General features: G+C 52.4%; 2 protein-coding genes across 2 annotated transcripts; both read right to left on the bottom strand.

Annotated features, from left to right (window-relative positions):
* Positions 1–281: 281 nt before the first annotated feature.
* Positions 282–1,280, bottom strand: PC9H_008072 (uncharacterized protein; the record flags this gene model as incomplete). The annotated part of the gene is made up of 4 exons (XM_036777592.1): positions 282–341; positions 401–908; positions 970–1,154; positions 1,209–1,280. 4 exons carry the CDS (start codon positions 1,278–1,280, stop codon positions 282–284), a joined length of 825 nt encoding a protein of 274 aa, XP_036631212.1.
* Positions 1,281–12,964: 11,684 nt separating this feature from the next.
* PC9H_008073 (uncharacterized protein) lies at positions 12,965–16,685 on the bottom strand (the record flags this gene model as incomplete). Its single annotated transcript, XM_036777593.1, has 14 exons — positions 12,965–13,210; positions 13,273–13,719; positions 13,779–14,081; positions 14,383–14,718; positions 14,775–14,855; positions 14,914–15,057; positions 15,115–15,218; positions 15,524–15,599; positions 15,671–15,689; positions 15,756–15,878; positions 15,938–16,225; positions 16,294–16,389; positions 16,444–16,493; positions 16,560–16,685. The coding sequence occupies 14 exons, from the start codon at positions 16,683–16,685 to the stop codon at positions 12,965–12,967; spliced, it is 2,439 nt and encodes an 812-aa protein (XP_036631213.1).
* Between the last annotated feature and the right edge of the window lie 508 nt (positions 16,686–17,193).

Consider the following 17,193-nt stretch of genomic DNA (forward strand, 5'->3'; position numbering starts at 1 on the left):
CAATGGGCCTACAGAGTCAGGTGTCAGAAGCTTCAACACTTCACTTGTGTCCTCGATCTGCGGCGAGGTAAATGACAAACACGCTGCCGACATGTGGCAGGAACATATCACATCCGCTGCGCAGTCTTGTTATCAATCCGGAACTTGCGAGAACTGGAGAAGTAGTCTTCAGCCCAAGAAAACGAGGGGCTCTTCTAAATTCAAGCATTTAGTGTAGCGGAAGCAGCCGTCTCCCCATTGAAGTTGACATAGAATAGTACCTGGCACTACATTATGCTTGATCATACATCGACTATGTCACTGGTATTCGCTGCCGTAGTTGGGCTGGCTGAGGGTGCAACCTATAGAAGAGTCCGTGAGTACAAGATGAACACATGCATTCGACGCAATGAATACTTACTTTTTTCTTCTTCCCCAACGACGTTGGCTTCTTTTTGGGCTTGGGGGATGCAGGAGGGTTCAGATATACAGCAGTCAAAGCCTTATCGGCGGAAAGAAGCGGGGTAGTTAGATGATCCTTGAACTCTTGTCCAATCCTGTCGTCGCAATTGTAGGTGACTGGGCCTCTCACAGCATGCGGGAGTATGCATGAGTTCGCCACATCTGCGTGCTTGAAGTGACAGACTTCACGAATGGCGGCAATTTTCAGTGCGCACTCGATTCCAATATGCGCCAAGTCAGCGGTGGAAATGGGCTCGGCACGCTGAACAAGTTTGTTCATCGCAGGGATAAACCAGGCTTCGACATTATAGTCAATGGCTAGCCCTAACAATTGGGCGGGATCGGCCACCAGAGAAGGGATTGTCTCGATAGCATCGTTTCGGATGCGGTCCATCTCCCACCGTGTTGATTGCTTCAGGACCGCTAACCATTCAGCCAGCGTCAGAGGAAGCGGTCTTTCGATACCTCTGCTCGTTCCAGCGAGATATCAACGTCTACTCAACTGTATCCTACGGGTCGATTACGTACCTGGGGTAGAGGTACTCGAGCAGGCTGCTGAACTCGACGCGATCGATTCCGTCAAGTCTGAGTGGCTGTTCGTCGGTAAGCCCGTCCGGAGTCTTATCTCCGGGTGGCAGATCGAACATAGAACGAAATATCACTGATTCGGATTGGAACTTGTGTCGAGGGACGTTGAATAACTCATTTTCAACCTGAAAGGAGTAAATGATCAGGTCAGTGGTCCCTCAAGACTGCGGGGTATTCACCAAGAATATGACATTGCTGAAGTAGTAATCGACATTATGAGGAAATGTCGCTTTGGGAATGTCGGCTTGCATGGTCGCTGCGGGCACTACGGATGTCTGGGACGATTCAAGCCTTCGGACTATGACTCTATAGGCACGATGCAGAATTCGTGGTGAGTCGCCGCCTTTCAACTTCAACTCGTGCTGCGCAGTAAAAATAGTCTGTGTGAGTCTTCTGCCTCGAGGACTTGCTAGGCAATGAACCGTGGTGCATGATGGACACTAATTTGCCTGCTCATATAGCCGCACTTGGGAAAAGCGCAGCTCTTCGCCTACAATTGCAACTCACCCTGGAACAGGAAGCTAGCTAATCAGTAAAAAGATGCTCCAATGTGGCTCAGCCCCTACAGTGTAGTTGGCATACCGGTACCTCGATGGCCGACGTTTGTATCCTGTCCTTGTGCCAAGGTAGGATCAATTTGATTTTGTCTTATCGTCGTTTAGTGCCATACGTAGGCTATTCTTTGACGAGCTTGACATGGTTGGTCGCTGGTGAGAAGAAACCTCGCCGCCCACTGGAGGCGGCCCGATGGCGGGAATCAAGTTGAATTTTTGCCTTTTTTGTATGAGGCCCTTGCTCATTATGTAAGTAAATTCACGGCACGAGGGAATCACTCCCTCATACTCGCTTGAGGAGTCGTTGTCTATCCCAGCTCCGGCGTCGAAGGAGACTATCCCGATGCGACCTCAGGTCCCTCGAAACAACGAAACTTGCTTGCTAGTTACGTTACACGTTAAGTATGATTGACCGCAAAAAATGAGGGCGGTTAGACGAAGCAAGGCTGCAAGAACTTCTTCAATCCATCATAATGGAAGACAAGTTTCAGGCCCGTGACTTCGTCACGCATGGGACTCAGGCTTCCATGATAGATATACTGTACCATTTTGACCGTAGGTTCACGGCCCATTACGCGTTATGGCACATGTTCACCTGGGAAGAGGTTCACAACCCCGTGTGACACATTACACTGTAAGGTTGAGGTTCATGTTCACTGGGATTAGATTACTGTTATGCTGTTCAATGAAAACTGGAGTTATATTAGATGCTTTAGAGCCCTCAAATTTGCCCGAGATAATTTATTCAATTTTTAGCCATTTTCCGGAAATATGTTACTAAGCCCCTAAGAGGTTCACTCGTCAGTGTTACCCGTGATGAACACCCATCAAGGTTCAGTTCACACACGACCATTATGTTTTACTGAACCTACAGTCAAATGATACAGTAATGCAGAAAACTCAAGTTAGGAACTGTGGCTTTGGGATACATATATGAATTCCATTCATTGAATACATCTTAAAATCTTGTTGATCAATGATGTTCTGCACATTTGGCACATGACAATTCCTTCCACTCTCCCCTGTTCCCCTGTTCTAGTGCTCCCATTAAATCAGAGGTGGTGTTCACTTCATTTATCACATAGTTTTCCTCAGATTTATAGTTAAGAGTAACATAAAAGGACATGGAATAAAATCAATGGGCCATCCTCTGCTCTGCTTAAATTGGATTCATTTTGAGTGGTAAGGGTGTCTCATAGGAATAAAAGGGGTTGGAAGTCATTGGGGCAGAGTTTATAGGTAAATATTATTTTTCATAATCCCTCATCTATATAGTACTGATGTTTACCTGTTCTGCTTGCTCAGTAACACTTTCATGGAACTTGGAGATTTGGAAATTTGGGAATTCAGAAAGTAGTCCAACATACTTGGATCCTCTCAACATTGCACAGCTTCATAATCATGCAATTGTTACATTGTAAAACCTCACAATTGTACTACCACAAAATCATAGTTAAGTTGTAAGTCACTCTGAGAGGTTTTGTTATAGGCACATCCAGGAGGTGTAAGGGGACACTCCTATTTTCTCTCCTTTCCTTCATCCCATGGACTCTTACCTACATTTCCTTCGTTCCCCTTTGTTCCTTTTCGCTTCCTTTCCTTTCCACTTCCTTTCCGCCCACTCCTTTCGCATCCGAGCCACGTCCGGTGACTCCGGAGTCTTCCCGCGCCTCGGACTCGCCTCAGACTCGCTTCGGACACCTCGGACTCGTAGATACACTCCGGGGCTCGTCCGGGCTACCTCTATCCTCCTTTCCCACTTCATTACTCCTTGTCCCCACTTCCCCAGGTCGCTGGCACGACTCCTGTACATTCCCCTTCCACTTCATTATCACATGCCCCCTCGTACCTTGTGATATTCGTTCGTACCTGTGGCTGGTGTACTGTACAGTTACCCTTCATTCCTCCCACGCTACTACAGTATATACTTCGCTTCCTAGCATGGAGAATCCCCATCCTGTTCTCTTTGGATTCTCCCTCTGCTAGGTGAGCAGCTCTCTCATGTATTGTAGTTAGCCTTATTCATCTCTTTGGATTCTCCCTCTGCTAGGCCTGCGCTGTCGGCCATCTTGAGGTTGCCCTTACAGCAGAACAGGATCTCCCATCCTGGCACCAGAGCCCTACGGAAAACGTCCTGCGCCACTCCGGACTCGTTCTCGACGTCTCTCCGGTTTTGCGGACATTCCGGACGCTCTCCTGCTACTCCCACCCACCTCTGAGGACCCAAGGAACTCCATCCCTCACTCCCCTGACGACTCCGAAATGCCAGGCGCCTCCAGCCAGATCCCGCCATCCGAGCCAGTCGCTTCAGGACCGGACTCCGAGACTTTGCAGACCTTGTGGGCTCAGACGTACGAACACCAAACCCAAATCAGCTCCATCCAGGATACACTCGCCCGAATTGAAGGACTCCTCTTAACACCCCGTCCGAAGACTCCGAAAACAACTCCGGACTCCGAGCTGAGGGGCACCGAAGCCTCCCAGCACGCCCCGAGTCGATCCGAAAACACCCCACGTTCCCGCCTGAAGCCCGCCTCTCCCCCGATCTTCGACGGGAACCGCAAGGATGGTCGCGCGTTCTACAACGCATGCTCCATCTACTTCCAGCTCTGTCCGGACCACTTTCCGACCGAGCAGGCCAAAATCCTCTGGTGTCTCTCCTTCTTCCAGAAGGATCGAGCTAAGGAGTACGCGGACATGGTGCTCCGGAGTCCGAAGGATCCGTACTTCGCATCCTGGGCCGCCTTCGCAACCGAGTTCCGGACTCGCTTCCTTCCGGATCAGGAACGCGAAGCTGCCATGCTAAAACTGGAGTCCACCTGGTACCACCAAGGGCGCCGGACTTTCCAGGAGTACCTCGACGAGTTCCGGGACCTTGTAGACCAGTCCGGATACACTGAGGGCTCCAACATCACGATGAAGTTCCGTCGTGGATTGGACTCCATCATCCAGAGCCGTGTTGCCGAGTCCGCAGACTGTCCGGACGAGGATGACTTCGAGGAATGGTACAAGGCAGCACAGCGGGTTGCTGACAACCGTGCTGCTAACCAATCCTTCCACTTTGGCGTGCACTCCGGAAACTCCGGACACTCCGGATCCCTCGTCCGACCAGCAGCTGGCTCCGGAGTCGCTCGGACTCCTGCGGGTGTGCTTCCCGCGCCTCGGACTCAGCTCCCGCCTCTGCAACCCCGTTTCCAACCTCCGCCTCCTCCAAAGGCTCTCTCACCCGGTGTCCCAATGGATGTCGACCACACCCGCTCCCGACCCGCCACCTCGCAGCTCTGCTACCGATGCGGCAAACCCGGCCACATGTCCCGCGAGTGCCCACTTCGGTACGATGTCCGGTTCATGACCACCGAGGAGCGGATGTCCGCCATCGAAGATCTCCTGACCGCGGCCGATGTTGTAGAAAGTGTGGGGACCTCGGAAGGAATAGACGATGAGGGAACGGCCCCGGTTGAGGAATCGGACACGGCGGATTTTGTCCGGACCAACGAGTGATCAGTGCGACCTCGTTGGTAAATAACCGATTTGCTTGTCTTAGCGTAGACGAAATAGACAATTCCAATCACTCCGATGATTCGTCCGACGTTAAGCAAGCAACTCCGGTTACAATCCGCACACTCCGAAGGTTCCGCCCGCAGTGGGAACGGCGGCTACCCAGTAGCTATAAGATCTCCGCGCTGCCCGGCAAGCTTTCACTAGATATACCCGTTGAAGTGCAGAGCACGGATACACAACACCGATGCACCCTGCAGGCCCTGGTGGACTGTGGAGCCACCGGAGTCTTCATGCATCCGCGCTTCGCTGATGCCCATGGTTTCACCCGGCGCAAGCTGTCCGCCCCGATCCCGGTCTTCAACGTTGACGGATCACCAAATGAGAACGGATCTATCTCCGAAGTCGTGGACCTTGTACTCCGGTTCAAGGATCACACGGAACGGATGCTTTTCGCAGTCACTAACATCGGACGGCAGGACATCATCCTCGGATACACCTGGCTTCGGAAGCACAACCCCGAGATTGACTGGCAGACAAAGGAGGTGACCATGAGCCGCTGTCCGTCCGGATGCGATACCTGCCGGAAGGAGTTCCGCCATGACAAGCTGACCCGACGCAAGGAGTCCGTACGACTCCGGGAGTGTCGTACGGGTCCGATGCCAATGGTCGAGGAACTGCACTCGGACGAGCTTCCGCAGCTTCAGGACTGCGAGGATGATGACGAGGACGATGAGGCCACAACTCCGGATGACTCCGGACTTGAGAAGGGTGACCGTATTTTCGCAGCCATTCCTCCTCCGACTCCGGAGTACCTTCGGAGTCTTCGGGAAGAACACGTCCGGGCTTCGGAGACAGTCTCGCAGCGCCTCGCATTGGCTTTCCAGCGCAACAAACCCCACGATCCTCGGAACAGCGCAGTCCCGGACTTCCTCCAGGAATTCGAGGACGTCTTCGCAAAGGAATCCTTTGATGAACTGCCCATGCCGCGTCCGTGGGACCATGCCATTGAGCTACTGGACGGAGCGGAACCGACCTCTACCAAGTGCTACCCACTGTCCCCGGCGGAGCAGAAACAGCTGGACGAATTCCTGGAAGAAAATCTCCGGACTGGTCAGATCCGCCCCAGCAAGTCACCCATGGCTGCCCCAGTGTTCTTTGTTAAGAAGAAGGACGGATCGCTCCGCTTGGTCCAGGACTACCGGAAGCTCAACAACATGACGGTCAAAAATCGGTACCCCCTTCCGCTCATCTCGGACTTGGTGGACAAACTCCGGAATGCTCGCTACTTCTCCAAGCTTGACGTCCGGTGGGGTTTCAACAATGTCCGGATCAAGGAGGGTGACGAGTGGAAGGCCGCATTTCGGACTACGCGCGGACTCTTCGAACCTTTGGTGATGTTCTTCGGACTAACGAATAGCCCGTCCACCTTCCAGACCATGATGAACGACCTCTTCCGGGAGCTCATTACGGAAGGTGTGGTCATTATCTATCTGGATGACATTCTGATCTACACCAAGACGCGCGAAGAGCATCGCCGGGTCCTCAGGCGTGTTCTGGAGATCCTCCAGCGGAACAAGCTCTTCCTCCGAGCGGACAAGTGCGATTTCGAGCAGACCAAGGTGGAGTATCTCGGAGTCGTCATCTCCGAGGGTAAGATCGAGATGGACCCTGTGAAGGTCTCCGGAGTTGCGGACTGGCCAACCCCTCGGACTCGGACTGAACTCCAATCCTTCCTCGGGTTCGTCAACTTCTACCGCCGCTTCATCAAGGACTACTCGCATATCGCCCGGCCTCTCTTTGACCTCACTTGCGCGAAGGAATGGCAGTGGAACGACTCCGCTCAATCCGCATTTCTTCGGATCAAAGAGCTGATCACTTCGGAACCTGTTCTTGTCTTTCCGAAGGAGGATCGGCCATACCGAGTTGAAGCGGACTCGTCGGACTACGCTACGGGTGCAGTCTTGTCGCAACTGGATCCGGATGATGGTAAATGGCATCCTGTCGCATTCTACTCTAAAAGTCTACAGGCTGCGGAGCGGAACTACGAAATACACGACAAGGAGATGCTTTCGATCATCCGGGCGCTCGAAGAATGGCGGCACTACCTTGAAGGCGCAGAGACTCCGTTCGAGATCTGGACGGACCACAAGAACCTGGAGTACTTCATCAAGGCCCAGAAACTCAACCGCCGTCAAGCCCGCTGGTCGCTATACCTCTCCCGCTTCGACTTCACTCTCCAGCATCGTCCGGGTCGGACTATGGGTAAACCGGACGCTCTCTCGCGACGCTCGGATCACTCGGATGGTAAGGATGACAACAAGGATGTAGTGATGCTCAAGCCATCCTACTTTGCTGTCCGTGCCACGGGTGTCACTCTTGAAGGGGAGGAGAAGGATATCCTCACGGCTATCCGGACTGGAGTGCGAGATGCGAAGTTTGAAGATGCAGTGGCAAAGGCGGCGGAGGAGCTGAAGAAGACCCAGGGCAGTCGCAAGACAGTCCGAAGTGCGGAATGGTCCCAATCGGACGGACTCCTGATGTTCCGGGGTAAGATCTACGTTCCGGACTCACCGGACTTGCGTCGGACCATTGTAGCCCAGCACCATGACACTAAGGTCGCAGGACACGCTGGCAGATGGAAGACCCTAGAGCTCGTTTCACGCAGCTACTGGTGGCCCAACATGTCCTGGTACGTCGGATCCTACACCCGCCATTGCGACCTCTGTCTCCGGACGAAGGCCCAAAGGCATCCGCCCATGGGTGAACTTCATCCGCTTCCCATTCCGGATGAACGCTGGGATCGCCTGAGTGTCGACTTCATCGTCGAGCTTCCGCAGTCCGATGGATTTGACGCTGTCATGAATGTGGTCGACTCCGTAAGCAAACGCGCCCACTTCATTCCGACTCACACCACAGTGTCTGCCCTCGGGTCCGCAAACTTGTACCTGCAGAACGTCTGGAAGCTGCATGGACTCCCTCGGTCTGTTGTGTCCGACCGGGGTCCGCAGTTCGTTGCAGAGTTCACCCGGGAAGTCTACCGGATGCTCGGAATCAAGCTGGCTGCCTCCACTGCGTACCACCCTCAGTCCGACGGACAGACGGAACGGACCAACCAGGAACTCGAGTCCTATCTCCGGATCTTCGTCGGAGAGCGTCAGGACGACTGGGCTCGCCTCCTACCTATGGCGGAGTTTGCGTACAACAACCGGGTCCACGCGTCGACTCAGCAGTCACCTTTCCTCCTAGATACTGGCCGACATCCTCGCCTCGGGTTTGAACCTCATCAGCCACCGTCTCGGATGGAGTCCGCAAACGAGTTTGTACATCGGATGAAGTCTGCAGTTGATGAAGCTCAGTCTGCATTGGTCAAGGCTCAGGATGACATGAAGCGTTACTATGATCAGCGTCGGACTCCTGCTCCGGAGTACCAACCGGGTGACAAGGTTTGGCTGGACTCGTCGGACATCAACCTTGCCCGACCCTCCCGGAAACTCGGACACGCACGACTCGGTCCTTACAAGGTCGTCCGGAAGGTTGGCAAGGCGGCGTATCGACTCCAGCTCCCCCCGGGCTTATCCCGTCTCCACCCGGTCTTCCCTGTGGTCAAACTCTCTCCCTTCGTCCCGGATCCCATTCCGGGTAGACGCCCTGTCGCTCCGCCACCTCCGCAGCTCATTGACGGAGAAGAAGAGCACGAGGTAGAAGAGGTCCGGAACAGCAGACGGTTTGGTCGGGTCCTGAAGTATCTGGTACGCTGGCGAGGTTATGGCATTGAGCACGACTCCTGGGAGCCTGCGAGCAACCTCCAGCATGCTGCCCAGAAGGTCAAGGACTTCCATGATCGTCATCCGGACGCAGTGCGCTCACTCCGGATGAGTCCGACGAGTCCGATGACCCCTGCACCGCTCCGGATGACTCCTACAGCACTGGACCAGTCCTGGGAGCGTTGGCGCAGTCGGAAGGCTCCGGGCTCTGTGCAGTCGTACTTCGACATCTTCTCGCAGCAGTCCGGAGTTTCGGGGTTGGTGAATTCATGGCGCGGCAGGCAGGAATCTTCGCGTCGGGTCGCCGCAACCTTGAAGGGGGGGTGATGTAAGGGGACACTCCTATTTTCTCTCCTTTCCTTCATCCCATGGACTCTTACCTACATTTCCTTCGTTCCCCTTTGTTCCTTTTCGCTTCCTTTCCTTTCCACTTCCTTTCCGCCCACTCCTTTCGCATCCGAGCCACGTCCGGTGACTCCGGAGTCTTCCCGCGCCTCGGACTCGCCTCGGACTCGCTTCGGACACCTCGGACTCGTAGATACACTCCGGGGCTCGTCCGGGCTACCTCTATCCTCCTTTCCCACTTCATTACTCCTTGTCCCCACTTCCCCAGGTCGCTGGCACGACTCCTGTACATTCCCCTTCCACTTCATTATCACATGCCCCCTCGTACCTTGTGATATTCGTTCGTACCTGTGGCTGGTGTACTGTACAGTTACCCTTCATTCCTCCCACGCTACTACAGTATATACTTCGCTTCCTAGCATGGAGAATCCCCATCCTGTTCTCTTTGGATTCTCCCTCTGCTAGGTGAGCAGCTCTCTCATGTATTGTAGTTAGCCTTATTCATCTCTTTGGATTCTCCCTCTGCTAGGCCTGCGCTGTCGGCCATCTTGAGGTTGCCCTTACAGGAGGCCCCTTAGGGCTACTAACATGCGTTCTGGCTACAGACTCAGGCCACACATACGCGCGGCTGAAGCCAAGCCTGTATGTCCTCACTCCCTTGTTTCCCTCCGCGCCTCTACGTGGAACCGCACACCTGCAGGTCCGTGTATCCCTGGGCCCCTCTGTGAGTGTGGCTCTTAACAGATAAGTGTATCTCATGGAAAATATGGTGCTTAGAAGTCATTAGAGTACAGTTTACTTATTGCTTCACCATTGCTGTGCACTCAGTCTGCTAACCACTCACTTGGATTGACTCTTGAAGGATTTGGCCATCATTATATACCACTTCCCACCATCATTCCCTCTTAATTTGTGCTGAGGAGTCTTGGCTATTGATATCAGCACTTGTCAAAGTGCTCAATGTAGTTGCTTACAGCCCCCATTCTATTTAACATTCTATGTCCAAGTACCCCTATTTGTCCCACAACAACTGAGTTTAGTTACTGTGCCTCCTATCTCCTACTGTGTATCCCCTGTCATCCTGAACTTGAAATGCTTTGGTTTATGAATTTGTCATTCAAGCCTGACAAATGAAATTTTGTTCTGCTACAGCTATAATCATGCAATCTCATAGTATCCTATGCTGAGCCCAAAGCCAAACTCAGTGCTTAGGGCATGGAAGTTGAGTAGCTTTAGCTACCCTCTCTGGTTGCCCCAACCTTTACTCCATTATTTGAGCTTCATTATTGTGGTAATCAACTGAATATATCATATTACATCTCATGTAATTATTTCTGAAGTATATATTGATCTACATACACTGAATTCATTTCATGATGAGATTTACATCTGTACTATCATTCTATATAGCACCCATCTCAAGCCTTCACAGACCCTGTTCAGCTCATTCAGAGGCTTGTGTAAGGGACTACCCATATTTATACTCTATGGCTTATATATTCCCCCCTTCTCAGCAGAATCTTACTCGCAAGACATCCTCTCCTATCTCCTATTCCTCTATCCTCACACAGAAGAAGCGCGCGCAACAGTTGGCCATTTGCTGCTTACCTAAGATTACCTAAGTTCAAAGTTCACACGGATCGAGACTTAATATAATAGATTGCGCACCTGTGGCCTCGACCAAGATCAATGTGTGAAGTGTATACTTCTCATCAGGTAATGTTGCCATCTCGTTCAATGTGTATCAGGACGCAAAAATAATGGAAGCACCCAAAATTCTAGCGACCCATCGTCGCGTTGGTTTCTGCAGATGGCTCGGATCCCAGGGTAAGCGACATAGAGCATCAAAAAGCCTCATGATCCTCTTCGGGTTGGAACTCTCTTTCTGTGATTATTTGGAGGCAGGGTGGTTGACCGCTCGCTTGCTGATCTTTGCTGCTCCGATGCAAGTCCACTCTGTTTTTCAGGAGATCTTTCTCGTCATCGTGGCGCGCGGAATCGATGGAGGCGGGTCAAGTCACACTCGCAGGGACGATTCTGGAATCATGAACCTGATCAAGACGGTGAAGATGTGAGAAGTCACCTCCGAGTCTTCGCATCTTTACGACTAGCAGGATGGCGACTGGTCCCAGGCCCTGTAACCGTTCCTTTACTCATGTGGAATTATGTTCAAGCAAAAGGTCAACCAAGGATCTCTTTAAAAAAACTCGCTCACGTACATCTTGCTCAAATGAAACTTCTTTGCAGTCTGATTTCCTATGCATCGTGGGTTTGCCTTCGAACGAAGTTGATGCCCGTTTCTCAGCATTCCGTAAAGTTGTACACAGGACGAAGGGCAGGTGGGGAGGACGATGATGTACGCTATCGTGCGTGCGGTGATAATCCCTTGAGCCTGGCTTCGAGTGCATCAAGAAACGGATGTGGGCTTCACGTAGACGCGGTGGACGGTCTGATAATTTTTCATGATTGAACATACGGCATGATTGAACATACGGAGGTACTTGAACCCACAATCGTGAAAGGCTGGAAGCTATCTTGACATATAGAAGTTGCGCTAGTAAGTCACTTCCTTCTGCCAAATTAATTACATGGTACCTGACACAGCACTGTATAGACGTGACTTCGCCCGTTCCATCCGCACTATAGCATCACCGCAAAGCCTAAGGGGACTGGCGCTGTATCAGTTAGCAGTTCGAGGCCCTGTCTCCTTCACGAGCGGGTGGACCTCGGCGGCACGGCCTGTTCTTAGTACGCCCCATCGGCCTTTAGTAGAGGCGATGGGGAAACACTAGACCGTAACCCACATCATACAAGCCACTGTCAGCCTATACGCTGCTGCAGATTGGAGGTCAATTGGCAAAGTCGAAAGGCACCAGAAGGTACCTAGCTCACGCCGCTGTTGAAATAAGTGGAGCAGGCTGCTCGCCACAGGTCAGAAGGCGGGATCAAGCTCTACTACCCCTCGCCAGCTAACCATGTGTATGTGGACACGACACATCTTCGATGAACAGTTGCGTTAAAGCGAACCGCTGATGCTTTTTGACCTGGTGAAGGGGTGTGGCAGGGTGCACCGAGGACGTAGGTTAATTCTCGGGTAACGAAAGGTCAGGCCTTCAGGGTTGGTGAGTATGGGGCGTCGAGGCGTCGACATCCAACCCCAATCCCAGCACGCCGTTTGTCTCCCTGATTCGACGACATGGCATCCCAGGGTGTACCCTCGATTTCATTATCGGATCGGCAAAAGGGGTTGCTTCCCTCGAGACTGGATGGCAACCGCTAAGTTTACGTTACATACTTCGAATAGAACATTCAACAAATGAAGGAGGGAAGTTTGTATAGCGAGAATAGCCAGATTGCACGCGGGTGTTTTTGCGGCTCTGCGCCGAGATATAAAACCAAGAAGTTACACTGGGGGTAGATGAAGACCTAGATAAGGAAGGAGTGTGGGTGATGGTGGCATGGGAATACAGGCAACGAATGTCGTTGGTAGATGTACAACAAACGTCCATGAGGATAGAGTCCGTGTACATAGGAGCACAAGTGTCGTACGAGCGCTGCGATGAAACGACAGCCCGCGCAAGGGAGAGGGGAACGTGAGCTGTGGCGCGGATATAAGATGCATAACGTAAAGCCGACCGTATTGGCGTTGTCATGCAATCAGGTATGGTGTGTACAGTTATAGATCCAGAGGGTCTGTGCACGGTGAGAAGGAGAATTGGTGAGAAGGATATACTTCGCTTCTATGACACTGAACCCTTACCTTCTTCAGCGCTATGAAGGTAGCCTTATCAAGTTTGTGCATATGGTCATAATGCGCTCTATCCCCCTCGTTCCGGGTCTCCTAGGTGCATTGCGTCGCGAGGCTGTGGAAGCCGGGATGGGGAAGAACCCAATCGATTGCTTTGGATCCGACGTAGTGAAGTGCGGCTGCGTCCATATAAGCGACTTTTCGCCGTCGTCGTAATAATCGCCAGGAAGGTGTGAGGCACGGTCTTTAGACATATCGTGGGTGTGTGTCTACCATGAGAGGAAGGTCATCGGACCAGCGATCCCTAGCGGCGTCCAACAATAGCACTCACCGGTACAAATATGCCCGAAATATCTCCAAATTTACCATAAGGAGAGATAGGAGTGTCATGACATGTCTCGTCGTCTGAATCCGAGTCGCTTAGCGAATGAATAAGGCCTAGGTTGGTGTGGATTTGGGGATAGTGGCGTCGCGGCGATCGGGGCAAGGGGTCGTCGTGAACGGCGGAGGCCCAGCAGGTGTCGGCAAAGGACTCAATGGGGCTCACGAGCAGCTTCTCATCAAGGTTGTCGAGGCACGAGCAGTCGAACCCGATATCAAGCATCGTTGGATCCAACGATCCAGCAAGGGTACCCCGCGGATGTTCGTCTTCCCAAACACTCTGTTCGTCGAGGGAAGTACCGACATCGTATGGTAGCGGTTGCTTGAAATCAGGCGACGCGAATTCGAGGGAGTTGAGGAAGAGGATATCGGCTGGGGTAAGAACATCGCTATACATCTGTATATGTTTGTCATATCAATTTGTGTGGATCGCTACTATACCACGAAGTGACGCACCTGAAACTGAGAGGAATGTATAGGCTCTGGTATTTGCGATTGCAAATGAGCAAGGTTGCTGGTCGATGCTATATACTCGCCTCGCGCTACCTCAATCATGGCACGATGGGCGGATATGAGGTATGAGGGTGATAAGGCTGGGGGGAGGAGAGATTGCTGGAAGCTACGGCCGAGAAGGGTTTTGAGGCAAAATCGACTGGCCACGGCACCACACGATCGGTCTAGCTTGCATTTTATATCGAGATTTGCAGGATCTTCGGTTGTCTGCTTTTGTTTCGCCGGGGGTCTGCGGTAGTCTGAGAACTATTGTGGTGTGAGCGAACAAGACCTAAAATGTGATCGATACCCTGCAAGGTGCGGACCCTGGCCGAGTCAAAAGCACCATGCCATCACGTGGGCTTCATGGGGAAAAAGGAAGAGGAGAAATGACAATTGATTCCGAGATGAGAGAAGTCAAAGAGAAGTGAAGACAATTGGGCGATTGGCAACGCACAGGCGAAACAAGAAACGGAGATGGAGTGTATGACAACAGATAGTGGCGAACTCGAGATCGTCAAGAAAAATTTGTGCCTTTCCGACAGAACCTTTGTGCAGCGCTCCTTACGCGCCCCACCCAGCGCCCAGGCAACGAGGACTCCGCCGACCCAAGTTTCTGGCCTCTAGGGCCAATGGGACCAGATACCACGGCGCCAGCGACTGGTTGTAGGTCTTGACTCTCTAATATGGCTGCTTCTTCAACCGAAACCCCGATCACCACATTGGTGATCGTATTCGCCTCACTGGCCCTGCTCAGTTTCCGTGGAAGTAAATTGCCGACAACCTTGGCGATAGACATAGACTGCCGCCCGCCCATAATGTGCAGCTGCGTAATGCCGTTGTCTTCTTCCGTATCGGCATCCTGACCCAAATGCGCTGAGCTGAAAGAGTCGAAGCTACGGTTCTAATCGCGTAGAGATTAGGCTAGCCGAGCAGTAATCTCGCGGAAGATTCGCGCACCAGCTGATCCTCGTAGAAGCCGGCTTTCGAGGCGGGGATTACTGACATTGGAGGACCGCTATTCAGACCTGCCGCCGCGAGCTATCCACGCATCGTCAGCCAAGGTGGCAAGACGGCACAACGGCCAGAATCGACCCACCTCGCCAAGCTTCGAAAACGAGATGCTTCCACGCCGTCGTACTTCAGTAGCAAAAGCTGCTGCAGGTGCACCGGTATTTCGCTTTGCGGCCGCCAGCTCTTCTTGAGCACGTCGTTCAGCCTCTGCTTCCACTCTTTGGAAGGCCTGCGCGACGTCAATAGTTATTATCAACCCAAGACTCCTTCTCGGGTGTCTATTTACCTGCTCGAGCGGTTCGGGGTAGGAATCCATTGCAGCTGGAAGCGGGGTCTGGTGGTGCGGTGCAGCGCGCCCCGCGCTAGGCGGTGGGATTACGTTTCGCCCACCTGGAAGAATCGTTCAGAAGGGTGCGTGTCGCAGCTTGCTCGTCGTTTAAAGTTTTCCGAACCTTCTCCGAAGTCGCGTTCTCACCGAGTCTGAGGCGCTTGTTTGCCTGACCTAGTACTCGTCAGCAACGCGAAAATTACTCTACCATAAGAGCACCCGATGGTTGTGCTATGAAACGCTTGTTCATAAATGAAGTTCAAATTGATGCATCATGGATTCAATATTACTGCTCTCCTATCGAAGAAGCACCAGTATAGGGGGTCTGGCGAAACGAAGTACACGTAACGTGGAATGCGAAACGTACAGAAGGACCTCATCAGAACGCAGCTTGGAAGCAAGACGGCTTGTGCGAAGGCCATGCTTGCTTTTGGTGTTCCCGGCTGCACTGAAAGAAGGTGCGACGAAACGGTCAGGGAGAGTCAGGTCTGTCCTCAAGAGCCGATGAACTCACGTAGACAGCTGATTTGCACCTACAACAGGAGCAACCGTGAAACTTAGATCTTACTCATTTGAGTCGGCAGGTTCAAGAGATTCACCTTGAACATTGGAGCAGATCCCCTCCGGTTGGCCGAGAAGTAAGACTGCAACCTGACCCACCGCACTGGTGCAGTTGTCCTTCGAGCATCTTCTTGACATGGGCCATGGCTCCACGCATACCACTAAATGAAAACGAAGTCAATAAAGCTTCACGCGCACGCGTTATTGAAAACGCGCTCACGGGTCATCTGCCAATATCGCGATGCACCGCCCACTGGTCTCCGAAGCGAGTCGGCCGCGGAAAGATCTCTCCCATGCTTTCAGCTTGGGTATGAGAGCCCGTTTATCTGCTTCGTCTACATCGGAAGTACCCTGCAGTAGCAAGATAGTCGCTAGAAACTGTCCGACTTCGCCGACCCTGTCGACGTCCATCTTCTCGATATCAGCGGCATCTTCGGCCGTGCGTTTGGTCTGTAAAGCCGCGATACCTCGTCCACCTGGTGTCTTGAGAAAACGAACAAAGTAGGGTCTGTGTTCGAAGACAGGTGGATTGTCATCAACGCATCATCGGATCAGAAAAACGGCACAGACGTATACGAAATCACGTTCAGTAGTGTCATCACGGGGTTGAGTGCGCCAGTTTCGTTTCTGAACTTGTCAGCCAGAGCTGGTAGGTGCTTCGCAGCGACCTCACTGTCCCTCTTGGCTCAGCCATATAACGCGACATCAGCGAGGTACTCAACGGACCTGTGGACTTTTGTCTGCTCTGCGCGTGGTTTGCGCTGGAGGTAGCCCAGCTGGAATCATCAATTAAATCAGTCTTGACGCGTCCTAAATCGAAAAGAGTTGGGTTCGAAACGTACTTGGGCCTGTAGGATCCTGTACTCTAGTCCTTCCGGCGCGATCTTGTCGCCATCGATGACCCCGGCGAGCGTGAGGAGGGACTCGACGGTCACATTGTCGAACGCGTCCTGGCTGCTGAAATTCATCTTGCTTCAGCTTCCAGTGCTGGTGGAATATACGAGACCGGGTTATGGGTAGCACCGAATGGAAACGTTGCCGTGACAATGATGTATTGGCGCTCGTCCTGTTTTCGACTTGAATTCAAGGTATCAACATAAATAGGTCTCATACTCACTGTGTTTTATAGGGAAACCAGCTCGAATCACCCGGTCTGAGCGAGGCTGCGACATCGCTCAAGTTTCACAAGTACGTCCTTGGCACCTGCACAAGCTGATTCATGGGGATGTCTGTCGCCAATCTAGACTTCACGCCTAAGCAATGCTCGCTGTCATTCGCAAAGCTCATCTATTGACAACATCTGAGCGGGACTCCATCAGCATAGGAGAAGCACGTTAACATATGATTTTCAAGAACGGATTGAGTGCCATAATAACGTTTTCTTCTCAAATACGACATGGCTTCAACTTGACTGCTGGTGAGCTAAATCAGAACAGACCGAAGGTCCTCTCGCAGAAGTGCTACTTATTCCAACTT

This window comes from Pleurotus ostreatus (genome assembly GCF_014466165.1).
Source record: "Pleurotus ostreatus strain PC9 chromosome Unknown scaffold_5, whole genome shotgun sequence".
Taxonomy (NCBI): Eukaryota; Fungi; Basidiomycota; class Agaricomycetes; order Agaricales; family Pleurotaceae; genus Pleurotus; species Pleurotus ostreatus.